Here is a 26,832-nt window from a genome sequence, read left to right as displayed (position 1 = left end):
CAGTTAACACCACTGGAAGTTCCTCCTGTTACCCGGCCTCGGTCTTTCCTGCTTTTAAGGCCATTCCTAATCCTGAACCAAGGCCAAGCAGGCAGGTATCCCCCATAGGGCCCACGCCCCTGAGGGTTTTGGTGACTGCCCGTGGCCCCTCATCTCCACCATGGGACATGCCCACATCTTACTCAGTTTACAGCTCTGGTAGACGTGGCTCTGTGTCTGGTGGGGTCCCCATCAGAGGCACGGTGGACACTAAGGGACGCTCTCCCCCACTCTGGGGCACAACCTGTGCTTGCCAGTACACGGTACACACGCATGTGCAAGTTCACGCACACATACACCCCGTCTCGCACCAAGGTTCCATAGGCAGCATCACCCCTGGAACATCTCGGCGCCCCCCGGCCAGGCCCCAGCCCACAACCCCAAGCAGACCCCAAGCAGAGAAGAGGGGGCCGTACCTGAGGTCTCCCCGAGGATCCGCGGGGGCTTGAGGCCTTGCCCATCGCTGCTGGGACTGGTGGAAGGCTCTGTTGTGCTAACCCCGACCGGGATCCTTTTCCGGGGGTCCAGGGACTCGGTGAACCCCTTAGTCTGCAGCGTCGTGGGGGTGGCCGTGGTGGTAGTGGTGGTGGTGGCCACAGTTGTCTTCCGCGTTTGTAAGATGGAGACCGTGGTGGGGCCATAAATGCCCGGAAACGTGTTGGACTCCAGGCCCTCCTCGTCCCCCGTGGGCCCCCAGGCGATGAACTCGGCCTCCGTGGTGGGCCGGCCGCCTCTGAAGTCAAAGCTGCCGAGACCGTCCCCCTGCAGGTGCCTCCGCCCCCTCCTCAGCAGGGCCTGCTGTTCCATGGCCCCGCCAGCCACGGGGGGCGAGGACGAGGAGGGGGCGGCGAGGGAGGGGCTGGATCTGGCTGCAGCTGGGGGCTTGGAGAGCCCCCCTTTGGGCAGGAGCGCGGCCACCTGGTCCCTGGGCCTGTTGGCCCGCTTGGCCCGGGGAGTCTGCATTTGCCCGTGAATCCGCTCCAGGCGGGGTGGCCGGGGGCTCCACAGGGGGGCCGGGACCCGCGCTGGCTGTCCACTTTTAAAACTCCACAACCGGGGCGGCCGGGGCGACGGGCGCGGCAGGAGCCGGAACTCGGGGCCCGGGCCCAGGGCCTCACAGGGGGGGAAATCCACGGCGAGCTGGAACATGGCTATCAGTATCCAAGCATGGCTTCCGAGGGAGCAGCCCGGCCAGGGGGTGGACATGGAGCTGCGGGGAGGAGAGAAGACGGTCAGAGCGAGGCGGGCGCTGGGCCCAGGCCATGTCTCCACCCCCCACGAGGACACCGTGCACAGAGCTCACGCCGACTGCAAAAGGGAAACCGAACACCCCACCCGCTGCCTTCGCGGGCTGACTCACGTGCGGCTTCCCCGGCAGCATCTCGGTGCCAGCGGCATGTGTGCGGGGGGCGGGCTCCTGGCACCCAGGGCCCAGGAACAGGCTGCGTCCAGAGCCAGCTGGTGACCCAGCGGCCCGTCCCACGGGACACGGACTGAGTCTCCCAACCCCCAGGGTCAGCCTGGACAGGACAACTTCAGAAGACCAGCGTGTCCCCCCGGTCCTTGTCCATAACACAAAGGAGGCCCAGGAGGACTCAAGGGGGAACAACAGCAGGACGGGACCCAGCCCACCTCGGACCCCAGGGCCAGGCGCTGTCCCCCTGTCCACGCTCCTGCGGCCCGGGAGGCACAGAGGCCTCAGACTCTCAGTGCGACCCAACCTGTCAGACGACACCGGGGACACGCCCGTGGGCACCTCCTGAGCACCCACACCTGCCGCGCACGCTCACGGTGCAGACGCCACCGGCTTCCCTCTCCCCGCACAGCGGGCGGAACGTGCGTGTCTGAAAGCAGGAGAGTCCCTTTAAATGCTGCACATGGGAAAACTGCTTGTTTCTGGCCTCCCCAGACCTCACGGGGAAACGAGATCCACTCTGGATAAGCTGGAAGTTTACTGACGCGCAAGTGTTTGCTCTGGTGACGTTTCCGCTCTCCCATTCATCCTCCCGGCAGGTGCCTCTGAAGCCCTCTCATCCGCCTCCCGGGAGGGTGGGGGAGCAAACCCGGCAGAACCCGGCAAGGGGGCGGGGCTGCAGGGGAGACGAGGGGGCGGGGCTGCAGGGGAGACGAAGCCATCCCAGTCCCACGGGGAGGCGCTGTCACTGGGCCCGGAGCTGAATCCGGACCAGGGGACACTTGACTGTCACGTGAGAACCCAGAGCACAGCGGGAGCCACGTGGAAGGGCCTGGAGGCTGCGGGCTCACGTTCCCTCTTCCCCCAGCTCAGATAATTGAGGACTGATTATCGGTGTCATTCAAAGTCACTTCTCATCACCAACCTCGCGTCTGAAAGTTAAAATGAATCCAAAAACTTTAATGAGTGTCGCGGGTGGGTGGGGGAGGGTGTTCCGAGCACTAAGCCACCAGCCTGACAAGCTGCTCGAACCAGGCCTGGAAAGCAAGTGGGGTGGTTTTTCTTTATGAGGCATCGCGTGACTTCAAAAAGGAATGAATCAGTGCGTGTGTGTCACTGTGAGTGTGCACACGAGAGGGCCCAAGCATGTGCCTCTGTGTGCATAGGGGCTGCACAAGTGTGCAAGTATGTGTGTTGGTGTGTGTGACAGCAGGGGTGTGTCCGTCTGAGTATGTGTGAGTCAGCGTGTGCGTGTGTGCCAGTGAGTGTGCAGGTGTGAGTGCACCATGTGTCGGTATGTGAGCGTGTCAGTGTGCGGGGTGTGAAGACGCACCTGTGAGTGTGCCATGAGCGTGAGAGGCCGTCTGTGAGCAGGCGCCGGTGTGCCCGTGTGCCCTGGGTGCACAGGAGAGTGTGGGAGTGCACGGGTGCACGGGTGGGGAGCATGCCCACGTGCGTGTCAGTGAGTACAGCTGCGTGTCCACGCGTGTCAGTGTGCCAGTGGGTCCACGTGTGCATCCTGCCTACACACCCCTCCTCCTTTAGCCCTGAAACTCGGGCCGACTCTCACCGAAACTTGGGAACAAGTTGGTCCCTGGGGTCGTCAGGACACTGAGAGAAACTCTTGCTAATGAGCACTAATTAACAAAAAGGACCAATCCACAAATAAAAAGGGCCCAGTTCTTAATCAGAATGAAAATGCTTCGCTGCAGAAATTAGGAACTGCTCATCAAGCTAATGCTTCCGCGGCATTTCTGCCGGTGTGCAGTTTCTCCGCACAAGTAGCCAGGGCCAGGGCCGCCGTCCCCACGTGGAGGAAAGTAGGTCAGTGTGAAGCTCCCCACGCACACTCAGGGCACGCCTCCACAGCCACAGGTGGCCAGTGCGGTGGGAACCGGATTAGGGCCTCTGCTTCCCCCACGGCCTGCACATCTGGGCAGAAGGCTGGCCCAGGGGGAGGAGATGCTTCTCTGAGCAGGTGCAGGGCCTCGCCAGACAGCAGGCCCCAGCAGGCCCCAGTAGGTCCCACCAGGTACAGCCAGGTACCACCAGGGCCCCCCAGGTACAACCAGATCCCAGCAGGCCCCACCAGGCCCCACGAGGTACAACCAGGTACCACCAGGGCCCCCCAGGTACAACCAGATCCCAGCAGGCCCCACCAGGTACCACCAAGCCTTGCTAAGCCCCACAGGTCCCTACCAGATCCCAGCAGGTACCACCAAGCACCACCAGGCCCCACCAAGCACCACCAGGCCCCATCAGATCCCAGAAGGCCCTAGCAGGCCCCACCAGGTACAACCAGGTACCCCCAAGCCTTGCTAAGCCCCACCAGTCCCTACCAGATCCCAGCAGGCCCCAATGGGTACCACCAGGCCCCACCAGATCCTAGCAGGCCCCACCAGGCCCCACCAGGCCCCAGCAGGTACCACCGGGCAGGCTGTATCAAAAGCAATGACAAGCAAACCCTCCTGCCACCAGCGCTTGGAGAAATATTGCCCCAGGAAATTAAAATTACAGCACCTAAGCCTGTGCCTGCCTCCCCAGCATAACTCCACACACAGGATATTTCTGTGATTTTTCACCAATCATGGCTGTAATTGGTTACTATAGAAACCCCCTCATTTCCGAGACACCCAGCTGTTATGCAGAAAAACCAACCAACTGCAACAGAGGCAGGGGGAGGTCAATCTGTTTTTCCTCTTCAAGTCCAGCTTCTTCCTTTTTAAAGTGATTGATTTGTTCAGAGAGGGGCACAAAGGACAGGTGGACCAGCCAGGACAGAGGAAACGTGGAGGCAGGGGACACCAGGCCCACCAGCCTGTGTGTGCTCCCTGGAACCTCGTGGTCCTGAGACGCTCTTGGGGACTTCCTGGTGAGAGTCAACTTCTTGGCACAAGGAGGACTCGGCCATGTCTCCAAAGACCCCATGAGCAGCAACGCAGGCCCTGTCTCCTCATCCCTGGGGCTGGCTCGGAAACCAGGCGGAACTCAGGAACGCTCTCCTCCTGGCCCTGCTCAGCACAGGGCTGGGGTCCCCAGGGATGATCTCATCTCAAGAATAAGAGGTTCAGGGAGGGCCTCACCCCAGGAAGGCATCCACGGTACCATCAGCCACTCACCAAGACGGTAGGTGACCCCACCATCCGCAGGAGGAAGGTCCCGCAGGAGGGTGCGCAAGCCGTCGGGACTGTCAGGCAACACACGCACTGGCGGGCCAGGCCACGGTGTGGGCAGAGGGGGCACCAGCTCCCCCAAAACTCTGGGGTACCCACAGAACACACACACAAGAAGAGCTACACACAAAAAGACGGACCATCCCGCGTGTCGGCGAGGATGCGGGGAGATGGGGCCCCCGGCACGCGGGTGGGAAGGCGAAATGGAAAACAGCTCGGCAACTGCCCAGAACCTGATACACAGGGTCACCGTGGACCTGGCACTGCCACTCCCAGGGACAAACATCCGTCCACACAAAACCCTGTGTGTGATCATCCACAGCAGCATCACTCACAGTTGCCAAAACCGGAGACGACCCAGTGTCTACCAAGTGACGGAGGAAAAACCAAATTTGTGCAGCCACACAGTGGAATGTCACTCAGCCTCGCAGAGGAGAGACAGGCTGATGCGAGCGCCGGGGAGGCCCTCGGAAGCGTCACAGGAAGCAAAAGTGAAGGCTGCGTATTGTCTGGTTCGTTCCTATGAAACGCCCAAGCAGGAAATCCACAGAGGCAGCCAGATAACGAGGGGCCGGGAGGGCTGTGGGGTCCCGGGAGCTGCTGCCCGAAGGCCGTGGTTGCTCTGGGCACAGCGGCAGTGGCTGCACCCCTCTAGGAATATACTAGGGCCGCTGAACTGTACACTTGCAAAAGGCAAATTTTAAGGTGTGTGAAATATATGCCCATAAAAATCCAAGGGACCAGGCTGGAAGGGGGACGAGTGCAGGACACTAGGGGCTGATGTGGGTGCAGGGACCCCGGTCCTGGCAGGGCCGGCCCCTCGGAGTGGCAGGTGCGCTGCAGTGGAGACTTGTCAGGCTCGTCCTCGCTGGGACTCCCTGGGAGTGAACTCAGTCGTTGCTGCAGCGCCTTGCAACCCGCATGCACACGCTGCGAGGACAGGCGGGACGGCTCTCGCCGGGCAGCCTCCTGCCCACGACCCTCAGGGAGGAACGAACTCCTCAGCCACCCGCCACCCAGCTGCTTCCGAACGGGCACCTGCTGCGGCATCCCACTTTATTTTCTAGTTTACAGCTTTCTTGCTTCTCTTCCTTCTAAATTTTTATTGAAATCTTTTTTCCCCAAGAACAGTTTAATAAGATTCAGTGAATTGAGATTCAATTCGCTACCTTCTGTGTATTTTCTTCACCGAAGAAAATCACTGTCAATTAAGGGAACAAAGGCATCTCTTCTACCTGAAGTTGCACCTTCCCCGAGCTGGGCGTGTGCCGTGTCCGCGACCTGGAAGCAGCTGGCGGCTGCCTTCCCGGAGTGAGAGACGGGTGGGACCGAGCCTGGGGATTGTGCAGCCCGGGGGCCACCCCGGAGTCCGCAGGATGGGATGGGACCTTGGAGCTGTCCCACAGGTGGCCAGCCCACCCCAGTCCTGCCACAGAGACACCCCGCTCCCCATGTCTGCTCCTGGCTCTGGGGCCCTGGGAACGACACTGCCATTGGTGGTGTCGGCCGAGCCTGGACTTGTAGCTTCCGCTCTGCAAGCCCCAGTTTTTCCGTCATTTGTATGAAATGGTTGGAGCAGGTGGGCCCCAAGGTCCCTGCCTCCCCTCCTCCCCTTCTAAGAAAACCTATGCTTCTGTGATCAATAATTCACACGGCACAGCTAGAAATGATTCCAAGGAAGCAGGTGGAACAGACAGGCATACATTTGTTCTGGGACACAGTGGCTTCGTGCAAGTCCACCTTCTTTTGCGGAAGTCCCCTCCCCCCAGGCCCCGAGGTGGACGTTGCTTCACTGGGGGCCCAGGACTCACCCGGGAAGCCTCTGCGGGGTCTACCACCCCAGCCCCACACGACCCCACGTCCAGATGCTTCCTGGCTCCCACCCCACTTCTGCCGGTGCTTCAATGAACTTTGCTTTAGAACAGTTTAAGATTCACCCAAAAAATTGCCAAAGGGCACAGAGAGTTCCTGGGCACTCTCTTCCCAGTCTCCCCAGACGTCACATCTCGAGTCACCGTGGTACACCTGTCACGGTGCATTACTGTTCACTACACCACACACTTGACCGGGACGTTCCCCGTTTCCACCTAACATCCTATTTCTGTCCCCGGGTCCTGTCCAGGACACCACACGACATCTAGCCGTCACGTCTACTTAGGCTCCTCTGGACTGTGACAGTTTCTCAGCCTTCCCTGGCTGTTGGTGACCCTAACGGTTCTGAGCACTGGTCAGGGAGTCTGCAGAATGCTCCTCTTCGGGGATTAGTTGGATGTTTTCTCATGGTTTGACCGGGAGTCTGTGTTTTGGAGGAAGACCCCAGAGGCAACGCGCCCTTCTCATGGCCTCCTACCCAGGGCACCTGTCCTCAGCTGGGAGGAGCACTGGCCAGGTGTCCCCGCCGGGAAGGTCATCGGGCCCCTTGCCACACGCTAATCTTTGGAAACAGGTCACTAAACACAGAGCATCCTCTTGGAGGGGGGCGGGGGTCCCTTTTCCTCTTACCCTTCGGAACTCCCGTATCTGACAGCCGGAGAGGGCAGGAGAGGTGGGACGGGCTGGTCCGAGGAGACTGTTGGGAACAAGGACACTATTTTTCCTTTCCTCAAAACCTGCCGTCCATGTTCCAAATGCTCCTGGGCTTTGGGAAACCCACGGGGAGCTGGCGGCGGGGGGTGGGGGAAGCCTGAGTCCCCTGCCTGCCGGAGAAGGGCCCCGAGGCTACCACACTCGTCCTTGTGGGCAGAGCGCCTGTGCCCTCCCCGCCCCCCGCCGCCCTCCGATGCCTCCCAGGGAGCTGGGCAGAGCCCTGGAGACTTGTTCTCAGGCAGGCTCAGATCCGCCGTCTCCTGGGACGAGGCAGCGCATTCCACCCCTTGCAAAGACACGAGACCTAGGGGCACAGACTTGGGGCCCGACGGAGCCGATGGCCAGCCTCCCGTGGGGACACTGGCAGCCACGCCCAACCCCTGACTTGGGGTAAGTCACACTGCAAGCACATTGGGCCCCTTTCTCACCATCTGATCTCCCTCTGACAAAACACGTGTTTCACCAGGGAGAGAAACGGGATGCTCAGTGGGAGGCAAGGTCTTGGTGCCTGGTGCGGAAATGGCCTCACAATCCCCCAGGTCTCCTCTGATCCCACCGTGCTCCAAGGTCCCCGCCACTTCTGCCCTTAGGAGCAAGGCCATTGCCCAACGCTGACCGCCTTCCGTTTCTCTCCTCTTCCCTCAAAGGCCTGGCTCCCCGGCAGGAGGGAGCTCACTCCAGGTCGCCCCGATCACCACCAGGAAGGCGCAGGTGGCTTCCCCCCGGAAGTCAGGGCAGAGACCAACGCCCCCTACTCAGGGGACACAACCATCTCCCAGTCTCGGACCCCACCCTCGGCTCAGGAAGGAAACACACTTCCTTCTGGAAAGCGGCACTGGTTTAATTTCCGTAATGAAAACACATTAAGCCATGATTCACTTCAATGGCATTCCCAGCCTGATGTCATCGTGCTGTCCTGTCACAGCCGCTCGGTGCTCTACGCCTTGATTTAATATGATTAAAACAGCCCCCCTTTCAGGAAGGGAGCTCCAGGTTGCCTAGAAGGTTTCCATCTTCAGCGGCCCGAGCACGCCAGATGCGCATGCGGCATTTGACTCGCGGAGAGGTGGCAAGACAGGGTGACTCGCTTGGGTGGGACAGAACCCTCCACAACCACAGGAGGGCTTTCCGAATCCCGGCACGGAGTCTCTGGCCACTCTCCTGTCCCAGGGCAGGGGATCAGCCCTGGGGGCCTGGGATCCTCCCGACGCCCCTCCCCAGGACAGTGGGGCTCACTCCTGCTCCAAGGTCAAGGCCCGGGAAGCTTCCCCGATCCCATCCCCAGCCCAGATAACACCGACCTGAGCCCACAGGTGGAGCGGCCTGGCTCGTCGGGTCATGGCGCACTGGCCTCATATCACCCAGTCCTAGACTCCGGGAACCTAAGATCCCTGTGCTCAGGAACTAGGTCCCAACAATCTCACACCTGTGGGAACGGGGATATATTACAAAAACTAGCTCAAAAGCAAAAATTTCTGAAACCTGAAACTGCAGTGACTCCATTTGTGCACCCGGCAGGTGCTGCCCCACCTGCGTGGCACCCAGAGGCACGGTGGCCCCAGTGGGTTGCCTCATCCTCCTGCAGAAGACCCTAATGCACGGCATCCAGGGGTCCCGGGGGCCAGTCAAGTCCGTCACTGGTCTTATCTGGGGTCATTTTACACCCTGCCAGGGGACATTTAGCCATGTCTAGAGACATATTTGACTGTCACCATTCTGGGTTGCTACGGCATTTAGTGGCAGGGGCCAGGGATGCTGCGGAACATCCTACAGTACAGATGCCCCCCATGCCTCAGTTTCCCCACCTGTAAAACTGGGTGAACACAGGCCCCTCCACAGCAGGGGTGTCCTGGGGACTGCACAGGGCGTGCTTTAAGCCTGGCTCTTTGTGAGCACTTGCAGGGATCACCCAGGACCCTTCTGCTCCATTCCCGGCCGTCAGTCAAGCCCAGGGGTCCACCCTGCCCAGCATCCCCGAGGCAGGGAGTCTGCAGCAACTCCGGGCCGGGGGCTGACGCTCCACAGCCTTCGCAGGTACGTGGAGGAGACTGAAGGATAGCAACGGCGCTGGCGTTCTGGTTGCCTGGGCAACATGCCCGCGAGCATTCCGGAGGAGTGAAGTGGTGACAAGCAGTGGGTGGGCAGGACAGGGGCGGCAGTGTTCTCAGTCCCTGGGAGTGGGGAGCCCTGCGCTGCGTCTACAGCTGAGCCCCCACTGCTGCAGCCAGGCTCCCTGTGCAATTCCGCAGCAGGACGGGAGAGGCCATCCCGGAGCAGCTGCCCACACGGCCCCCAGGTCCCCGAGACGCAGTGCTGTCCCTCCCACACCCCACGTCACGTCTGTGCTCTCTCCGGGCAGTGCCCAGGACGGGAGCAGCAGTTGCCCCGCTCACCTGCAGGCCTGCAATCCAGGTACCTAGGGCTGCCTCCCGCACTTCCCCTGGAGGTGGGGACAAAGGTCCCCGACGGGGTCCCCAGCATGAGCTGGCCCATCCTGGGGCCAAGCCCTGATGCCTCTCCACACCCCTCTAAACAGACGAGCAGACTCAGCCACCCCGGGCATGAATCAGGGCTGCGCTGGAGCCTGCTGTCTGGCACCCGCATCCCCTGGACGTCAGCTCGGAGCAAGGATGCTCAGAAGGGCTCTGGAATGCCGAGGTCGATCCCGTACGTGCCGGCAGAGGTTCTCAGCTCAGCCTCACCTGAGAATGCCAGGGGTGGGGGCAGGAGGGAGTTTGCAGGTCGCTGAGACCCAGGCCCCACGAGGACCCGCTCAGCAGTGTCTCTGGGTGCCAGGCCTGGAGCCCCCCAGGTGCATCCAGAGCTGGGAGCCCCTGTTCCTCACTCAGACCTGGTTTTATCTCCCTTTACGTCCATTTCTCACAGGAAATAGAGGATGGGGCGGCCGGAGAGGGGGGTACTACAGGCAGGCCCAGCGACAGGCGACCCTCCAACAGCAAAGGGGGCGGCGGAACAGGGGAACCCGCCAGATACGCAATGGCAACACACAGCAGCCCTGGTCCCACGGGACACGGCCCCTTCCAGAACTTGGCGGCCCTCGGCCGGGGCGGCCAGGCAGGGAAGGTGCTCGGGGGAAAGTTCCACGCGCTCACACAGACACAAGGAATGCACATTTAACCGTGGAACGCCACCCCGGAGAGGGCGGCGCGTGGACGGCAAAGGCGGCAGGATGCTAAAATAATACCCGCTCGGACTGAGCCGGAGCTGCCTGCCAGGCCCTGCGCTCCGCAGCGGTTGTCTCATGCCGTTCTCACGGCAACCCTGGGAGAAGAGCTGGCATTTACTCTCATCTTGCAGAAGAAGGAAAAACACAAAAATAGTAGCTGTGTCTTTTTCTGGAAGGAAGTCTCTTAAAAATACAGCCGAAAGAGGGAGATGCTTGGGGAGGTAAATACTCAGCCCCAGGGGGAAGCTCGCTCGAGGAAGGGCACGTCCTGCCAGGGTCATGTGCGCAGGGCCGTGCGTGGTCCCTGACATTGGGCAGCACGCGTTCCTCAGAGAGAACACTCCAGTGTCACCAGCGCGGCTTCCCAGTGACAGCATCACAGCTCGTCCCCGAGAGTCTTGTCCCCGGGAAGGGAACTGGGAATAAATGTCAGGTCGCCGCAGCCCCTCTGCCTTCACAGGAAATATCTATTTCGGTTTGGCTGCGATTGTTATGTTGGTATTTGCGAAACCCGGCACGTATGCCAGGCCCTTTCTCAGCCAGCCAAGGAGGATGGGAGCAGCCTCTCGGGACACGCACGAGGCTGTTCGTGGGTTTCTAGGATTCGCAGAGACAGGAAAAGAACCGATGGGGGGGTGGGGGGTGGGGCCAGGAGCAGAGCCGGTCGGGAAAAAGACGGGTTCGGGGGGCTCAGGCAGAGGGCCCAGCGCCACACGGAACCCAATAACCTCAGGCCTGGGCCCAGCCCGTCTCCCCTCCTGGGCGCCGGGTGTGTGTGGCGATGACGAGATGCCGGCAAGGCTCTCGGTAAAGCGCCCGGCTACGCTGCTTAGCAATGAGAAGGAGGTGCCGGGGATCCCACCAAGGCAGCCGTGTGCCCCAGCACGCCAGGGGGGAGCAGGGCAGCGGCCAAGGCTTGGGACCCCTGAGCTCTATGCAAACCTGCCCAGGCCACTCCTGTGACCTCCAGAGACACCCTCAGACCATGCCTTAGGACAAGCTGGGCCGGGAGCTTCCTTCCTGGGCTAACCGCCGGGAGGGCTCAGTGCGGCTGACACATGGTGGGTTCTCATATATCGCGGCACGCGGGGAGAAAGAGGGGATCTGGAGTCACGGGCTCTGAGCCACGGCCAGGAACGGGCGTTGTGAAGAGGCTGGAGTGAGAGCAGTGGATACCGGACGGCCGGACGCCCTGGGAGGCAGGGGCGGGTTTGACCATCACACAGAGGGCGGGCGACAGGGGAGGGGCCTGCAGCCCACCGTGGGTGGGTCTGTGGTCACTGGATTTCCGCAGGGATAACAGGCCGGCCCTCACGTGGCCACAGGCAGGCAGAGCCGGAAGTCCTCACGTGCCTTCTCCAGCCCATGGTGGTCCTCAGCCCTTCACACCTGAGTATAAACGAGGCCTCCGCAGGGGGCCCAGGGCCGTGAGGCTCCTGCTCCTACAAGCCACACAGATCCGAGGCTCTCGGGGGCGGGGCTGTCAGGGCAGCACGTCCTGCAGCCTCTGCGTGGCCGTGTGACATCCCACGTCCACGGTGGGGACAAGACAATGGTGAGTGGGAGACAAGCTGGGCGGCCAGACCACGTGGGCTGTGACTCTGTCCCGTCTCCAGCGACACAGAGTCCTCATTTCCCCATCTGGAGAGGAAACGAAAAGAAGTGAGGCTCGGCTGCGTCACCGGGTGCCTCGCAACCCCATCCCCAGCATCTCCTCCCGCCCACCCGCCAACACCCCACGCTGGTGTGGAGCGCGGCCGGCCACGGGCACAGAAGGGGCCTGGGAGGAGCTGTCCTGAGGCAGACGTCACCGCTGTAACCACCATCAGAGGTTTCCCAGCCACTGTCTGAACACAAACCACGACGGAGAACCCCCCACCGACAGAGAACACCAGGTGAACGCGGCTCGGTGCCTGGGCGGCTTCCCGTGACTCCCAGCAGCCCCACGCCCAGCTCTGCGCCGCGGGGACCCAGGCTACTCTGACCCTGCGCTGCACTCCCATGCACAGTCACATGTAACATAATAACAAATGCACGCACAGAACACAGGTGCACACACAGGCACGCCATGCACGCACCTGGACATGCACACAGAGACACATACGCACGTGCAGAAACACACATGGAGACACACGTGCTTATGAATGCACACACAGAGAACAAGCACGCACACACATGCATGTGCAGACACTAGTCCCCAGTTGTGCCTTTCCCAGTCCTCCGAAGGTCCCCACTGCGACCCTGCTATGCAATCCCGCCGCCCTGGCCACCCCCTCAGGCACGTGTTGTCCCCTGGGTGTCCAAGTGAAGCGTCCAGGGCGGACACCACTGGCATGAAGCCACCGTGAGGGCCGCCGGCTGGCGCGCGGATGAGATGCCGTAGGTTGGGGAGTTTCTTCCCAAAGGAGCACAGCAGAGCCGGGCCAGCAGGCGGCCCAGGAGCAGGAGCTCCCCTGGGGCTGGAACTTCTAGCTCTTCTGATGAGATCATCCCATCCCGGCCTGCTCCTGAGAAGGAGGTGTCACGGGAACTCTCGCTGGAATGTCTGGGATGCAAACACCATTTCCAGGGAGCCCTGGAGTGCCTGGGCAGCAGCCGTGACTCGAAGGAGAAGAAGTGCTGTGTCCTGGGAAGGCCGAGGCTCCTCACTGACCAGGGCAGCACGCCCGGCCCAGGGAGGCCTCCCCGCCCCCGACCCCGGAACACACGTGCCTCAGGCTTCGGCTGTTGTGCAGGGGCCACTCCGATCACCTGCAGGTCACTTCTGAGAGCAGCTGGGCTTCAGACACCGAACTCTCCACTCAGGAGAGGGTTTAACTCGCTTATCTAGAAAGCTCCGCCCCCCAGGCACAAAGGGCAATGGGGTCACTGGTGAGCCCCCAGAACTAGAGATCGGAGAGCAGATTCTCGCTGTCCTGTACTGGGCCCAGCCCCACCTGTCTCGGGGACCCAGGCTCCTCCCTGTCCCCCAAAGATCCCGTGTGAGAGCCGCAATCCCGACGCGACAGCCCAGAGAGGCGGGACCTCTAAGAGGTGAGCAGGGCCTGAGGCCCCCACGGGTGCACCGATGCCTTGTCTGGGAGTCGGTTCCCACGAAAGGCTGAGCTCAGCCCCTCCCTCCTGTCTCCCTCGCCCCCGCCTTCCTCCACGGATGACGCAGCAAGAAGGCCCCAGTGTCGGCCCCTCGACCAGGGGACTTCCCGACCCCAGAACTGTGAGCAGTAACTCTCTGTTCTTTAGAACACGCCCAGTCTCGGCATTCTGGTCTAGCAGAAACAGCACAAAGCGGACTGCGACGGGCCCTAATCACTTCCGACCTGAGACTGCCACTCTCTCTCTGACCCTTGATGCCCCATGCGGTGGGGTCGGCCCCACTTGGGAAGGGCAGGCCACTTCACAGGCGGGTGGAGCTGGGCTCGGTGCCTCCAAGGAAGACGGGGACCCCCAGTCTTGCCTAGGGAGCCCTCCCCCACTGCCCCATGTCCTCCTGTCCCTTGCCCTCACCACCACCTCCAGGAAGCCCTCCATGGGTTTTCCTCACTGAAGCCCAGAGTCCCTCTGCATCAGCACCTGCCCTGATGTCCCCTGGCCACGGGCTGCAACTCTGCTCAGTGCAGGGCCCTGGTCACCAAGCTGCTCATGGCACCTCCCCACTTGGGGGGACTTCATGGGGGCTTCTCTGAGCTTTCTCAGTCCCCCCATAAAATGGGAGAGGAAACCAGCCCTGCCACCTCCCAGGGATGCGGCGAGGGAGAGGCAGCTCCCAGGAAACTGAAGTGCAGCCTGGGTAGGTATTAAAGAGCTTGATTCTTATTTAATATTAATTACGCTGTAATAGGAATGTTAACTATGCTATTAAATTTTATCTTCATTCAATAACCACTTAATGAAGCACTGAGAATGTTCTAGAAGTGAGCACTATCCCTTTGCTCTCCAAACCCAGCACGTGGCACAGGGCCTGGCTCGTACAAACGTGTGCTTCATGATCATCCAGGGAGCGCATGGGTGGAAGAACAAATGAATGAATGAATGAATGAATTGGGAACAGGCATTTTAGCTGACAAGACCCAGAGGGAGTCCTGGGGTGGATTCAGCTCTGTGTGGGCAAGCCTGGAAGGCTGCCTGGAGGAGGTGATGGGTCTTGGATACTAGGTGGGAGTTCACCGGGGAGAGGAGGGCAGGAGAGCAGAGGGAACGCTGAGGCTTGATTGCTGGGGTCCACTCAGAAGGCCCCACCTTGGTCACTTCCCTGTGACACACTCCAGATGCTGCCATCACCTTGGTATAGGTTCAGAGCCCATGGGAAGGGGCTGAGGGGGGACTCGGGGGGGAAGGCAGGAGAGTGCCAGGGCGCGGGCGGGGAGCCCGCCTGCAGCCTTCTCCACGGGACCGCAGGCAGCACAGCCTGCAAGACCAGGGAGCTCTCGTCACCCTGTGCGACAGTCTCCTCGCGTCCGCCACCGTCACTGCCGACAACGGGAACACGGGGTTGGCACAGCCACAGCGTCCTGCCTGGGGCAGGCTGCTCCAGACTCCCTCCGAGCATCTGCCCCGCCCATTCTGGCCCCCAGCAGCTCAGCAGCTCCTGAGTGAGGAGTGGGCCGGCTGATCCCCCCGCAGGCTCCCTACGGGCCAGGCGGGTCTTCGGTCACGGGACCCCAGAGAGCTTGTGCCCCAGAGGCACCTGTGCCTTCTCCTCCTTCCTCTGACCCCATCCCTCCATCCGTGTCCACCCCGACTCCTAGAGTTGGCTGGTTGCCTGCCTGTGCCACCGAGCGCAAGTCCCCACGTCTGCCTGGACCTCCTGGGCCGCAGTTCACCAGGATCCTGCTCCAGCGCCCAGGCTGTCCCGACGGAGCATCAGACCCGGCACCCAGGCCCTCTCCCCCAGGCCCAGCCCGGGATGCAGGGCCGGCAAGTCCCCTGCCACCTGCTGTGGGCCCAGCCCGCCCAGGGCCAGCAGGTGGTGACGCCCAAGGGGCAGAGGAGCCTGTGCCCCCACAAGCCTGCCCTTCAGTCTTCTCCTGGGAGCTTCTCCCCCAGCCGCAGCCGGCCTGGTCGGGGAGGGAGGACTGCGCGAGGGCGGCTGGACACTGCGGCCCCAGCTGTGCCTCCCTAAACAGGAGCAGACGCCGGCCGGGGAGCCCCAGTGTAGTCACGTCAGGAGCACACGGCTCTTCACCGTGGGTCACGCCACAGCCTGCCCGCCTCGGCACCCGAGCCTGGGGTGGCATCTCGCCCGCCGGCTCTCCCAGCCCCAGCCTCAGGCCTTGCACCCCGGGCTTCCGGCGCTCAGCGGCCAGGCAGACGTGGCCTGTCCCTCTGCAGGAGAGGCCAGCCCAGGAGATGCAGGGGCCGGACCAGGCCAACAGCCCAGTGCACAGGACTGGCCTAGGCTGGCGGAGAACACCCTGCCACCCCCAGGCCCCTGCTCCTTGAACAAGAAGTCACGTGGACTAAGGCAAAGACATACCTTCCTGAGGACACAGTGGCCCAGCAGAGGCTCCTCTCCCACCAGAAGCGGTCCCAGGACATCTCGTGTTGAGAGAACTCAGGGAGTTCTGTTCCTCCCTGAGGACCGACCGTGTGGCCTGGGGCAGCTGTCTAAGCTCTCAGTGTCCCCATCTGTGAAATGGGCACCACAGTGCCTGTCTCCTGGACTTCGATGAGGATTCAGTGAAATAATGTCCACCGAGGTCCAGGACCCCGACCTGCAGATGTCCTCTAACAGGGGGGGCCGAGTTTCCCCTGGGCGCGCGCGGCGCAGCCACCAGGCCAGAGGCGCAGCCAGACCAGCACTGACGTCACCCCCTCCTGCGCCGCGGCCAACTCCGCCAGGCCCGTGGGGACAGCTCCTGCCGGTGGTTCCACCGAGAAGAGAGGATGTAGCCCTGGGGGCTGCCAGCGGCTGTCCCACGAGACTCTCATCCTTAAAACGAGGGGCCACACAAGTCACCGAAGCTCCGGAAAGACGTGGACACTTCAGAGGTCGACGCTGCAGACCCAGCTCAGCACCTGAGACCGCTCGGTGACGGGAGGTGTGAGCGGCCCTGCTGAGGGCCGGTGGTCTTGCTCCAGAGCCCCAGAGCCCCCTGTCGCACGGGCGCAGCCCCTCGGGCCTCGCAGGGGAGGGCGGCAGCCTCCAGGCAAGGGCCGCCCTGTCTGTCTCTGCCAAAGCGCAGGAAACCTGCCACCTCCACTTTCCGGAGGGCGCCCCGCGCTCCGGCCCTTCACCGGCTCCTGGGTGGGCTGTGCGAGGCTCCACTCTCCTTGCCAATACATCAGAAAATAGGTATTTTAGGTGCGACAAATTGCTTGTTCAGTTGTTAATCGGGCAACCCTTTGGCAAGGGAAAACAATTTAACCGCCTTAATCAGCTGAATTCACACCAGGCGCGTTGTTCTGATTTGCCGGTAATTGTCTCGGAAACCTCTTTTGGGGCGAGGATGTCGGCGTGTTTCTCCCTCCCCCCCTTTTCCCCACTAGGGAATGTTCTGGATGCCCAGATCCCTCTGTGTGACCTCGGGAGCAGCCAGTGGAGCATGGGGAGTGCCCAGACCCGAGCGGGGCGCGGGCTCCAGGGACCCTCCAGGCTCAGGATGGGGGCGGGTGAGGCACTCATACCGCCCGGCCTGGGGACCCGCACGAGAGCCTCCGTTCCCAGCGGCGGATGCTGACGGGGCAGCCTCTGAGGGGGCAGGGCCGGGCAGCCCGCCAGCTGCCTCTGTGCCTCAGTTTCCCCATCTGTAGAAGGGGAATGATGTGCTTGGGGACCTCCCGAGAACTTCGAGGGCTGACATGATGATTCTAGCGTGCGGGTAACCTCCATGGCACGGAAAGCAACGAGAAACACAGCAAATCAGGGTCCTTTTGTTTTCCAGAATTGTTGTCAAGTTAATCACTTGTTTGTTTTTAAGTGAGAAGCTGCACCTTGGATGTTTCCACTAAATAAGACGGTGTTTGAATGTCGCCCAGGATGTTTAAGCTTCTCGCAGGCTGCATCTCACCTGACGGCTTCAGTCTCTCTCCCCCCCGCCCACCTCCTTCCTTTCTTTTTGGTCCCAGCTGCCCGTCTGCATCTGCCGACACGCACCCACCAGGGCCGCACGCAGAGCCAGGAGGACGGTGACTTCTGCAGGCTGGAGGACACACAGGGACAACGGGCCCCGCCTCGCCTAGAGGCAGCGGTGGGCGTCCCTTCTGCACCAGGAAGAGCAGGTCAGACATTGTAGAATGACGAGCACGTGAGCAGCTCTGCTTTTTATTTCAATGCATGGAGATCAGCACAAGCGCAGTGAGAAAATAAATTCCTAAGGCCTCGTGCTGAGAAAGGCTCGGTGGAAGCCTGGCGTGGGCTTCTCTGCTCCTCAGAACGGGTGAGTTGGCCACAGAGAGTGGGGTTTGTCCTTTTACTGCTTACTGAAGCCAAGTCCCTGCGAGTGTGGGGTGCTCCTTCGAGAGACGGGGTTACTCTGGGAGCACGAAGCAATGAAAGGCTTTGCCCAGGCTCTCAGGGCAGAAAGAGAACTCGAACCCAGCTCCGGGAGAAGGAAGAGCAAGGGACGGAGCGGGGCCTCCAGGCCCTGCAGTTCTGGGATGAGCTCCAGCCCAGCCCACCTTACTTCTGGACGTCCAGCTGCCAGACCAGGCGGGAACAAACTCCGGCTGTTCTAAGCCTCCCCACGGTGGTAATGTGTTAAGGCGCCCCGGGAATCCGACACGGTTGCAATCACTTGACACGCGGTCCCTGCATGGGGGCCCTACAGGCTGCAAGGACGGAGCCAGGGTGAGGCCGAGTCATTCCCTCAGCCCAGCAGGGGAAACACAGGGGAGGAAAAGGCCCCGCCATCGGGCTGCAGTTTGGGTTTATGCAGAGAAGGCAGGAGGTGAGCCCTAAAGAAAGGGGTGCTTTCAAGTCTGATGTGCATTCGGTGTCTGCTCAGGTCCCTCTGTCCCCTGACACTTCCTGCCATCCCCAATCCCAGCAACGAGCTGCAATGACCAAGCAAGCAGACCCCAGCCCCGCAGTCCCAGGTTGACCAGACGGCTGATCTGACCGCAGGCCATGAATAACACCTGCCCCTATGTGGGGTGCGCACCAGGGCGGCAGCAGGGGACCCCCACAGTGCACACTAAGAGGGTGCCAGGGACCGGTCTCCATGGAGCCTGTCAGTCCGCTGCCTGGGCCTGGGCAGCACCCCTGGTGTGGGGTCCTGGTCCCCAATCCCAGGAGGGAGCTCCGGCCGGCAGAAGCCACAAGGCAAGACATGGAGCCGGGTGATCCGTCGGTGCCACTGGCTGGGGCCGTGGCTGCTGCCAGCCTCCAACAAATTGCGAAATACAAATTGTTAGCAGCTTGCAGACCATTTGCAAATAAACCATCGCAGCGAGGCATTAAAAGACCCCTAAATAAGCATCCTCAGGAAGGTGGTGGCACGGGGAGCTTGTTTATATCCTTTCTGCCTGACACTTGTTCCGTCAAAGGGAGGCTGCGCTCATCCCCGTGGAGAGCGACGCAGGCAGCATTTAAAATGCAAAGATCTGCTGATTTTTCATACAGAATTATACAAATGCAATCGCTCTTCCATTTTATGATTGAATTAGGTAATGTATTGACGGTGCAGAAAGAACCAAGGTTACGTCCTTGTTTTCCGTGATTTATGGACGTGGAGCATTCCGTAGCTCCCGGTCTGGACACAATCACGCTAACGACGTTGTGCCTTTGGTGCCGGGGAAGGCTGGCTGTCACAGCGGCGCTGGACACTGGGTGGATCAGAGGGGCCGTTCTCGGGTCCTCCAGAGAAGCCCTGCTGAGAGAGAAACTCCGGCAGCAGGAGGCTGGCTTTGTTGTTCTGGCTTTTTTCTGCTACCATGATGACTTATGGCGACAAAAGGCAAAAGACAACGGCTTGGGATCAGGTCTGCGACTCCGCTCTCTGAGGCTGCCTATGGGCCCCGCTGTCCAAAGGACAAAATCCGCTGGCTCTTGCCTCCGAGAGCCTTGTAGCCCCTTTGGCAACTCTGGGGAAGAAGGGCTGGCTGGGCACAGGCACGAGGCCGGCACGAGGGAGGGGAGTTCAATAGCTCGTGTGACCCCACTGAATGGAGACTCCACTGTCCCATCTGCTGTGCACGTACGAGCGGCCCTCGGGCGAGTGGGCACCTCCACGCCCCTGTGCTCCATCTGTGAAATGGGGGGAAGCCTGTCCGCTTGGAATGATTAAGACACAGCTCTGTCTGGAGGCAGGTGAGAAGCCAGAGGTGCTTGCAACAATCTTCGCATCCCAGGATTCCACCCAGGAAAGGCAGTGGCTTTGCAATGGCTAAGCAGCAGTGACAACGAGCTCCTGGAACCCAGGGCTCCCCGGGAATGTGCTCAAGGTGCTCCCCACCCCCGCCCCAAGGCAGCCAGGCTGGCCATGGAGCCAGTGTCCCCGGCCTGCCCTCTCTCTGCTGCGGCTCGTCACGCCGACGACCGGGAAGGCAGGTGCCCGTCAAGGTGGACGTGCAGTGCCCAGACCCGGGCCCGAGGGGCGTCCCGCGGCCTACTCCTCCCGCCAGCCCTGTGAACTCTTAAACCTGGGCACGTGCTGAGCCAAGAGCCAAAGGAACGAACATGTTTCCCACCGAGGAAAATCACCAGCTCGTTAACAGCTGCCCCCAAACAGCTGGGATCCAACCCCAGCCCCGCACATGCAGACGTTGGCAGCATTTCTCAATCTCCATCTCCGAGGACAGGCCAGAAACCAGCTCCACTGGCATCCACAGGGTGGGCCTGGACGCACCCAGCCCTTTCGGATCCAAGGCCGGCCCTTCCGGGCCTGGTACAGGCTGCTCCCTGGGCCTTCCTCCCCGCTCCTTCTCCGTTCCTCATTTCTCCCTCTCACCCCACCCCGTCTGTCTGTCTGTCTCTGACGAATGCCTACCATCCGGTGCTGCCTGGGAAGCCCCTCATCGCACACACCCTCGCCGTGCCCCAGCCCCTGCACATCAGCCTCTCCGACCGTCTCACGCAGCACCTGCCCAAGTCCCACCCTGGCCTCTCTGAGGGCAGTGGTGGCCATTGCCCACCCACCCAGGAGCTGGCACACAGGCAAGGCCCCTGAACGGCTGCACTGATTTTCAGCCTGTGAGTCCCATGGAGACATCCCAAGCTCTGAGTCCAGAATATTTCCAAGTGTGCCTGGGAACAGGACCTCGGATATCCAGCACAGCAAACAACATTCCTTAAAACACTGCAACAGCCGTGCTTACGTCTCTCTGCTCTGCTGAGTCTCCAAGGTCACGTTTGCCTTCCCACATGCTAATATCCCAGTGGACACAATGAAACAGACGGGCTGGCTCTGTGGTCAGAGTGGGGTCCCCTAGCCACAGCACCAGCATCACCTGGACACTGGTAGAAGTGTACACACTTGGGCTGTGCCCAGACCACCGAATCTGAAATGCTAGGGCAGCTCAGGAAGCTGCCTTTTAACAAGACTCTGGGGCATGCTGATTCCAAGCTCCGTGGGCTGAGTAAGAACACTGGCTGGTCTTCCCTGAGCACCACAACAGGCGCAATGCCAGGCACACTGTGGCGTCAATCGATGTAATCCTCCCGTGCCCCTAAAGGACAGATGCTGATATTAACCCCAATCTACAGGTGAATGAATGAGGCACAGAGAGGGTGAGTAATGCACCCAAGATCACACAGCAGGTCAGAGTCTAAATTTGAACCCTGGCCATCTGACTCTAAGCATTGGGTCTCTGGCAAGGGGTATTGTTAGAGCCTACACATGATGCAGCTGGAGTCCCAGGGGCAGAGGAAGCACTGAGGACCTAGGCTGACACAAGGGAGATGGACAAGGGTGCAGCCTTACTCCTTATGGAATCATCACCACCACTATCACGATCATCATACCACCACTATCACGATCATCATACCACCACTATCACCATCATCACCATCACCATGGCCACCACCACCATCACCACCACCATCATCACCATGACCATCATCACCATCTCCATGGCCACCATCATTACCATCATCACCATCACCACCACCATCATCATCACCATCACTATCACCATCTACCATCATCAGCACCACCACCACCGTCACCACCATCATCATCACCAACACCACCTACCACCATCACCATCATCACCATCACCACTACCATCACCACCATCTCCATGGCCACCATCGTTACCACCATCACCATCAACACCACCGTCACCACCACCACCATTATCATCATCACCGTCACCATCATCATCACCATCACCACCATCATCACAATCATCACCACCATCTATCGTCACCACCATCACCATCACCACCATCATCACCATCATCACCATCATCACCATCACTACCATCACCATTATCATCATCACGATCACCACCAGCATCACGATCACCACCAGCATCACCATCACCATCATCACCATCACCACAACCATCACCACCATCATCACCATCATCACCATCTACCATCATCACCACCATCACTATCATCACCACCATCACCAACACACCTACGTCTAAAATCCCATAAAATGCTCAGCATGGCCGGGTGCCTTTGGGAGTTGGGGGGAGGATACAGGAAACACACACGCAGTGTTGGGTTGGCTGGAGATCACCACTGTGGAATAGCACAAAACCAGGCAGACTCTGTGCAGGTTCCACAGAGCTCAGCCAGGGCCACGAAACCCAGGGATGGTGAGTGGAGACACAGGAGGAGGTGGGGCCTGGGCTGGGTTGGGAGGAGGGAGACACATGGAGGAAGGTGGAAGCTGGACAGTGGCCAAGCACAGCTGGGAGTGGGCAAAGCATCTCTGGGGTTTCGGAGCAGGGAGGTACCATTTTAGCAACAACAATATCAGCAATGATCACGCATCACCGGTGGAGAATCCAGCCCTGCGAGGCCAGCACCTCCGCACTGCATGGGTTCTAACACACACGCTGCTTGCACGTTTACCACCTCTGAGGCCGGCAAACTGGGACGTGTGGCCAGTCCAAGGCATCTCAGCACAGACAGGCTGTGGTGTCATCGGTGGATCTGAGCCGACTCCCTGGCTTGACCCCAGCGCCAGCACTTCCCGGCTGTGTGGCCTTTTCTACTCCTTCCCGTCTCTTTGCCTGATTTCCTCATCTGCAAAATGAGGACCATCGTGGGGTTGCTGCGAGGATTGACCAGAAGAACTCAGAGCCGCACCTGGAACTAGCAGGGCTGAGAAAGGCCACAGGTACCGTCATGCTCTTCATTTTGCAGGTGGAGAGCCTGAGGCAGAGGACACATGCAAACCGCCTGAGATCACAGAGCTATGCACTGCGCCCCACTCCGGTCTGTGTGGGCCAAGCATGTGGCCTTCCTGCACACAGCCTGCCTGTCCCCTAGAGCGGACAGACAGGGGATACAACATGCAGACCCAGGGAGGCCTTTCGTTGCCCAGCGCCTAGGATGGGTGCAGGGCTTTGTCAGAACGACAAGGAAAACTACTCTGCCCCTGCGTGGCCTCTGTCTGAGCCTGTGCTCTCTGCCCCAGCTGGGCCTGTCTGGGCGAGATGAGCAGAAACGCCCTGAATACAGACAGAACCCAGCCCTCGGGCAGGCCAGGCTCACAGATCCCCAACAGAGGCACGAGAACTGCCACCCTGGGCCATTTCCCAGAACCCCTGGCTGCCTCGTGGGTCTTCCCAGAGGGCGGCCCTCGGGCGGGTGTGGCTGGCGCTCCCGCCTCCCTCTGGCGGGCACCCAGCCTCCTTCCCTCCGCCTGGGGCTGGCGGAGGGGGACGCCGGCAGTGTGGCCCAGTTGACATTCCTCTCCCTCGCAGTCTGTGGCAATTTTGCACACTGTCCGTGCTGCTGAAAACACGGGCTTCCAAAGGGCTTTACCAAACACTGCGGGCATTTAGCAGGCTGTGGGCTGACAGTGGGGCATTTCATCAAACTGTCTGAAATAACACTTGATGTTTGTCCAGTCTAGACAAAGGGATTTTGTATGAGTTTGGCTGTTTAATCTAAAAACTGCACCTGTCTCTTTGATTTATTTAACTCTCCCCCCAGGATTTTAAACCAATAACGGGTGCTAGAGAACACTCCATTTCAAACAGAACTTGCTCAGAAGTTTATCTTTGCTATATTTCCAAATCCGCCCGCATTCGAATGCCAAAGGCCTATTATTTAGTTCATATATTGTACAGGTTATAAGACACTAAAATATAATCCTGCAAGAAAAGCTCCATTTCTACTCTGCTTCAGCCAAAAGTCCATATAAAAACACCGCCGGAAAGAGGCCTGCGATGGAATCCAAGATCCTGCGTAGCGATGCGACATTGAACTTCATCATTCTTGCTGGGGTGGAAACGCATTTTATAAGTTTATATATAAAATCTCAAGTACACCTGAAAATATAGCTGTTCATTCACTTTATCCAAGACGTCATCTAGGCCCAGCATTTGTAGCAGACTCCAGGCTGGCTTTAGAATAGAGAGAAATGGACGTCAGGGGCCGGGACGGAGGCCAGAGACAGGGGCCCACAGCCTGCATAACAGTCACTCTGTCACCTACACCAGGGCAGGATCTGAGCACTGCAAGGGTGGAGGAGCCCAGCTGACCCACCCCTGCCTTCGTGGCCTCTGTCTCCCACAGGAGGGGGTGCTGGGTGGAACAGTGACCCCACAATTCCTGTCCACCTGCACCCTCACACTGTGACCTTACTGGGAAAGGAGGTCTTTGAAATGAGCTTATGATGAGGTCCTACTGGATTTTGGTGGGCCCTAAATCCCACGAGCAGTGTGAGGGTTAATTTTACTCAACTTGACTGGGCTACAGGGGGCCTGGATGCTTAAACTAACGTCACCCTGGGTGTGTCTGTGAGGCTACATCTGGATGAGGCTGACGCTCAAATCGGTGCACCAAGTCCGGCAGACGGGGGTGCCCGGCAGGGAGGCCTCGTCAGCAGCCTCTGTAATCACGTGACTAATTCTTTGTAAGTCTCTTTATACACACACACACACACACACACACGCGCACACCCTGTGTTTCTCTGCAGAAACGTGACTAACACAACCAGTGTCTTGACAAGGGAGGAAAACAGATACATACAGGCCACGTGAAGATGGAGGCAGAGATTGCTGTGATGTGTCCACAAGCCAAGAACACCAGGGACTGCCAGCAACCACCAGAAGCTGAAGTGCCAGGGAAGGGTCCTCCCCATGGATTTCAGGAACGTGGCCCCGCAGGCACCTGGGTTTGCCTTCTGGCATCCAGTACTATAAGATGACACATTTCTGTCATTGTAAGCCACCCAGTTTATAGTACTTTGTTATGGCAGCCGCAGGAACCTAAGACGGACCCTGGGACCTGGGTCACTTGTGATCTGGGGCCCCTAACATAAGTACCATTGATTCATCCACCCACCGGTCAGATACTCACTGCATGCCTGCTACATGTGGGTCTTTGCTCCAGGAGCTGCGGACACAGGACACAACTCGCTGCCCTGCTGGCATCCAGGTTCTTGGGAGAACAGACAGACGATACACAAATTGCCGGGTGAAGCACACAGCAGCTCAGACGGTGCCAGGCACTACCGAGCGGAATCATGCTGTCCAGCAGCAGGTTGCTGAGGGCCAGGTGCTATTTGAAAGAGGGGGGTTCTCTGCACGACTTGGGGGAGCTGGGGGTGCATGACAGAGAGCTGCCTCCCCGAGGCCAGGTCTCGGTCAGCAGCTTGCCCTTAGCCTCCCTGGATGAACAGTTAAGGGCATGTATGCCTCATGGTGTGGTTTCAATACATGTTGTGTGGCCTTGGACAAGTTACTGAACCTCTCTGTGACTGTTTTCTGATCTGTAAAGTGGGAGTTAGGACAGGACTGAACCCACTGAATGGTTATGAGGATTACGTGAGAGGTTTCAAGTCAGGCACACCTGTCCCATGGTCCTGAGTCAATAAGTGTTAGTGACTATTCGAAACCCTCCGGATGGAGCAACTGACCACGGCTGTGGACAAACTCTAAGGAGGCCCCTGGGGTCCCTGCCTCCTGCTGTTCAGCTTTACATGGTCCACATCCTCAGTGTGGGTGGGACCTACAACTCTCTTCTAACCAATAGGAAACAGCAAAGAGGGTGATGTCACTTCTGTGATAATGTTACATAAGATGGTAACACCCATCTTGCTAGGGACTCTCCCTTTCTGACGTTGAAGAATCAAAGTGCCTTGCCAGGTGCTGCCATTCAGAGAGGGCCACGGAGTGAGACGCTGACAGTCAAAGGAAACCGAGGCTCTTTGCCAGGCAGCCTTCAAGAAACTGCAAGCTTCCCACAACCATGGGAGTTTGGCAGCATGTCCTTCCCCGGCCGAGCCTCAGATGAGACCACAGCCCCCGCCAACATCCTGGGTGCAGCCCTGCGCAGGGCCGGACTGAGCCATGGCCAGACTCCTGACCCAGAGAATGTGCGAGACAGTTAATGTGCCTTGTGGTCCTTTGTTAGGCAGCAATAGAGAACTCACAGTCCTGGACCAGACTCACCGATGTTTGTGATACCGTTTCAAGTGCTCACTGCTACCCAGCACCGTTCTAAGTGCTTTGCACAAACTCATTCTTCCTCAGCTGTACCTGAAGGAATCCTGTGACTTTTAGGCCACAGGAAAGAGTCATAAGGGAGCTGGTAGTTCAATGTGGCTGGAGGAAGGGATGTCCCATTACTGTCTTGCTGGCAGGACCATCCTACTGTGAGGGGAGGTGTATTAAACCACCCCCCTGGGGCCATTGTCCCCCCACCTGCCTGCACCAGGGCGGATGCACGCTCACCAAGCCACCAAGAAAATGTGCTGCTCCTGCAAGTGACGCGAACTCCACTCCACCCAGCATTGATGTTTGTTATGCAAGTTAACAGTCTGATTGGAACCAATAGTTGGCTCCGGGACCACGATGGACAGAAAAGAGGAGTGTGTCATTTTCAACATTTCGGGCATATATCTAGCTATTGACTCCTAATGACCTGAACACACGCACTGTTTTGTTTTTCTGGAATGCCACGTCATTGTTCACTCAGAGCATGAGCTGGACTATCTTCCGCCCCATGAGTGTCTGCTGGCTGACTTTTAAGAGAGTGTCTCCCGCACACCCCGGCATTGTGCCCACTGCTCGGCAAGCCTTGGTTTCAGATGTTAGATTCTTTATCCTTCCTTCCCATCTTAATCCCTTCTCTGTCCTCTGCGTGGCATCACAAAGCGGGCCAAGAGAGGGGCGGAGTCCCCTCTGGGAAGAGGAGAGGAAAAGCCGCTGTCCAGCTCCTGCGGAAGCCCTCCTGCATTTGAAGGGTTCATTTACCGCAAATAAAAGCAATTAATCTTAGCAGCATGCTCGGCAGGCCGGCCGCACACACAGGGCAGCCTCTCTATTAGTAGAAGCCGGGGGTGCGAGGTCAGAATCCTCAACC

At 59.5% G+C, this 26,832-nt stretch overlaps 1 protein-coding gene across 1 annotated transcript in view; it reads right to left on the bottom strand.

Moving 5' to 3' along the window:
* The window catches only part of AJAP1 (adherens junctions associated protein 1), a 104,881-nt gene that overhangs the window by 53,842 nt on the left and 24,207 nt on the right, over positions 1–26,832 (bottom strand). The window contains exon 2 of the mRNA XM_069477272.1: positions 456–1,249. Coding sequence (XP_069333373.1) covers positions 456–1,249 — 794 coding nt within the window. The remainder of the gene's footprint in view (positions 1–455; positions 1,250–26,832) is intronic.

Source organism: Eulemur rufifrons, chromosome 8 (genome assembly GCF_041146395.1).
Source record: "Eulemur rufifrons isolate Redbay chromosome 8, OSU_ERuf_1, whole genome shotgun sequence".
Taxonomy (NCBI): domain Eukaryota; kingdom Metazoa; phylum Chordata; class Mammalia; order Primates; family Lemuridae; genus Eulemur; species Eulemur rufifrons.
This window is presented reverse-complemented; position numbering and strand designations above follow the sequence as displayed.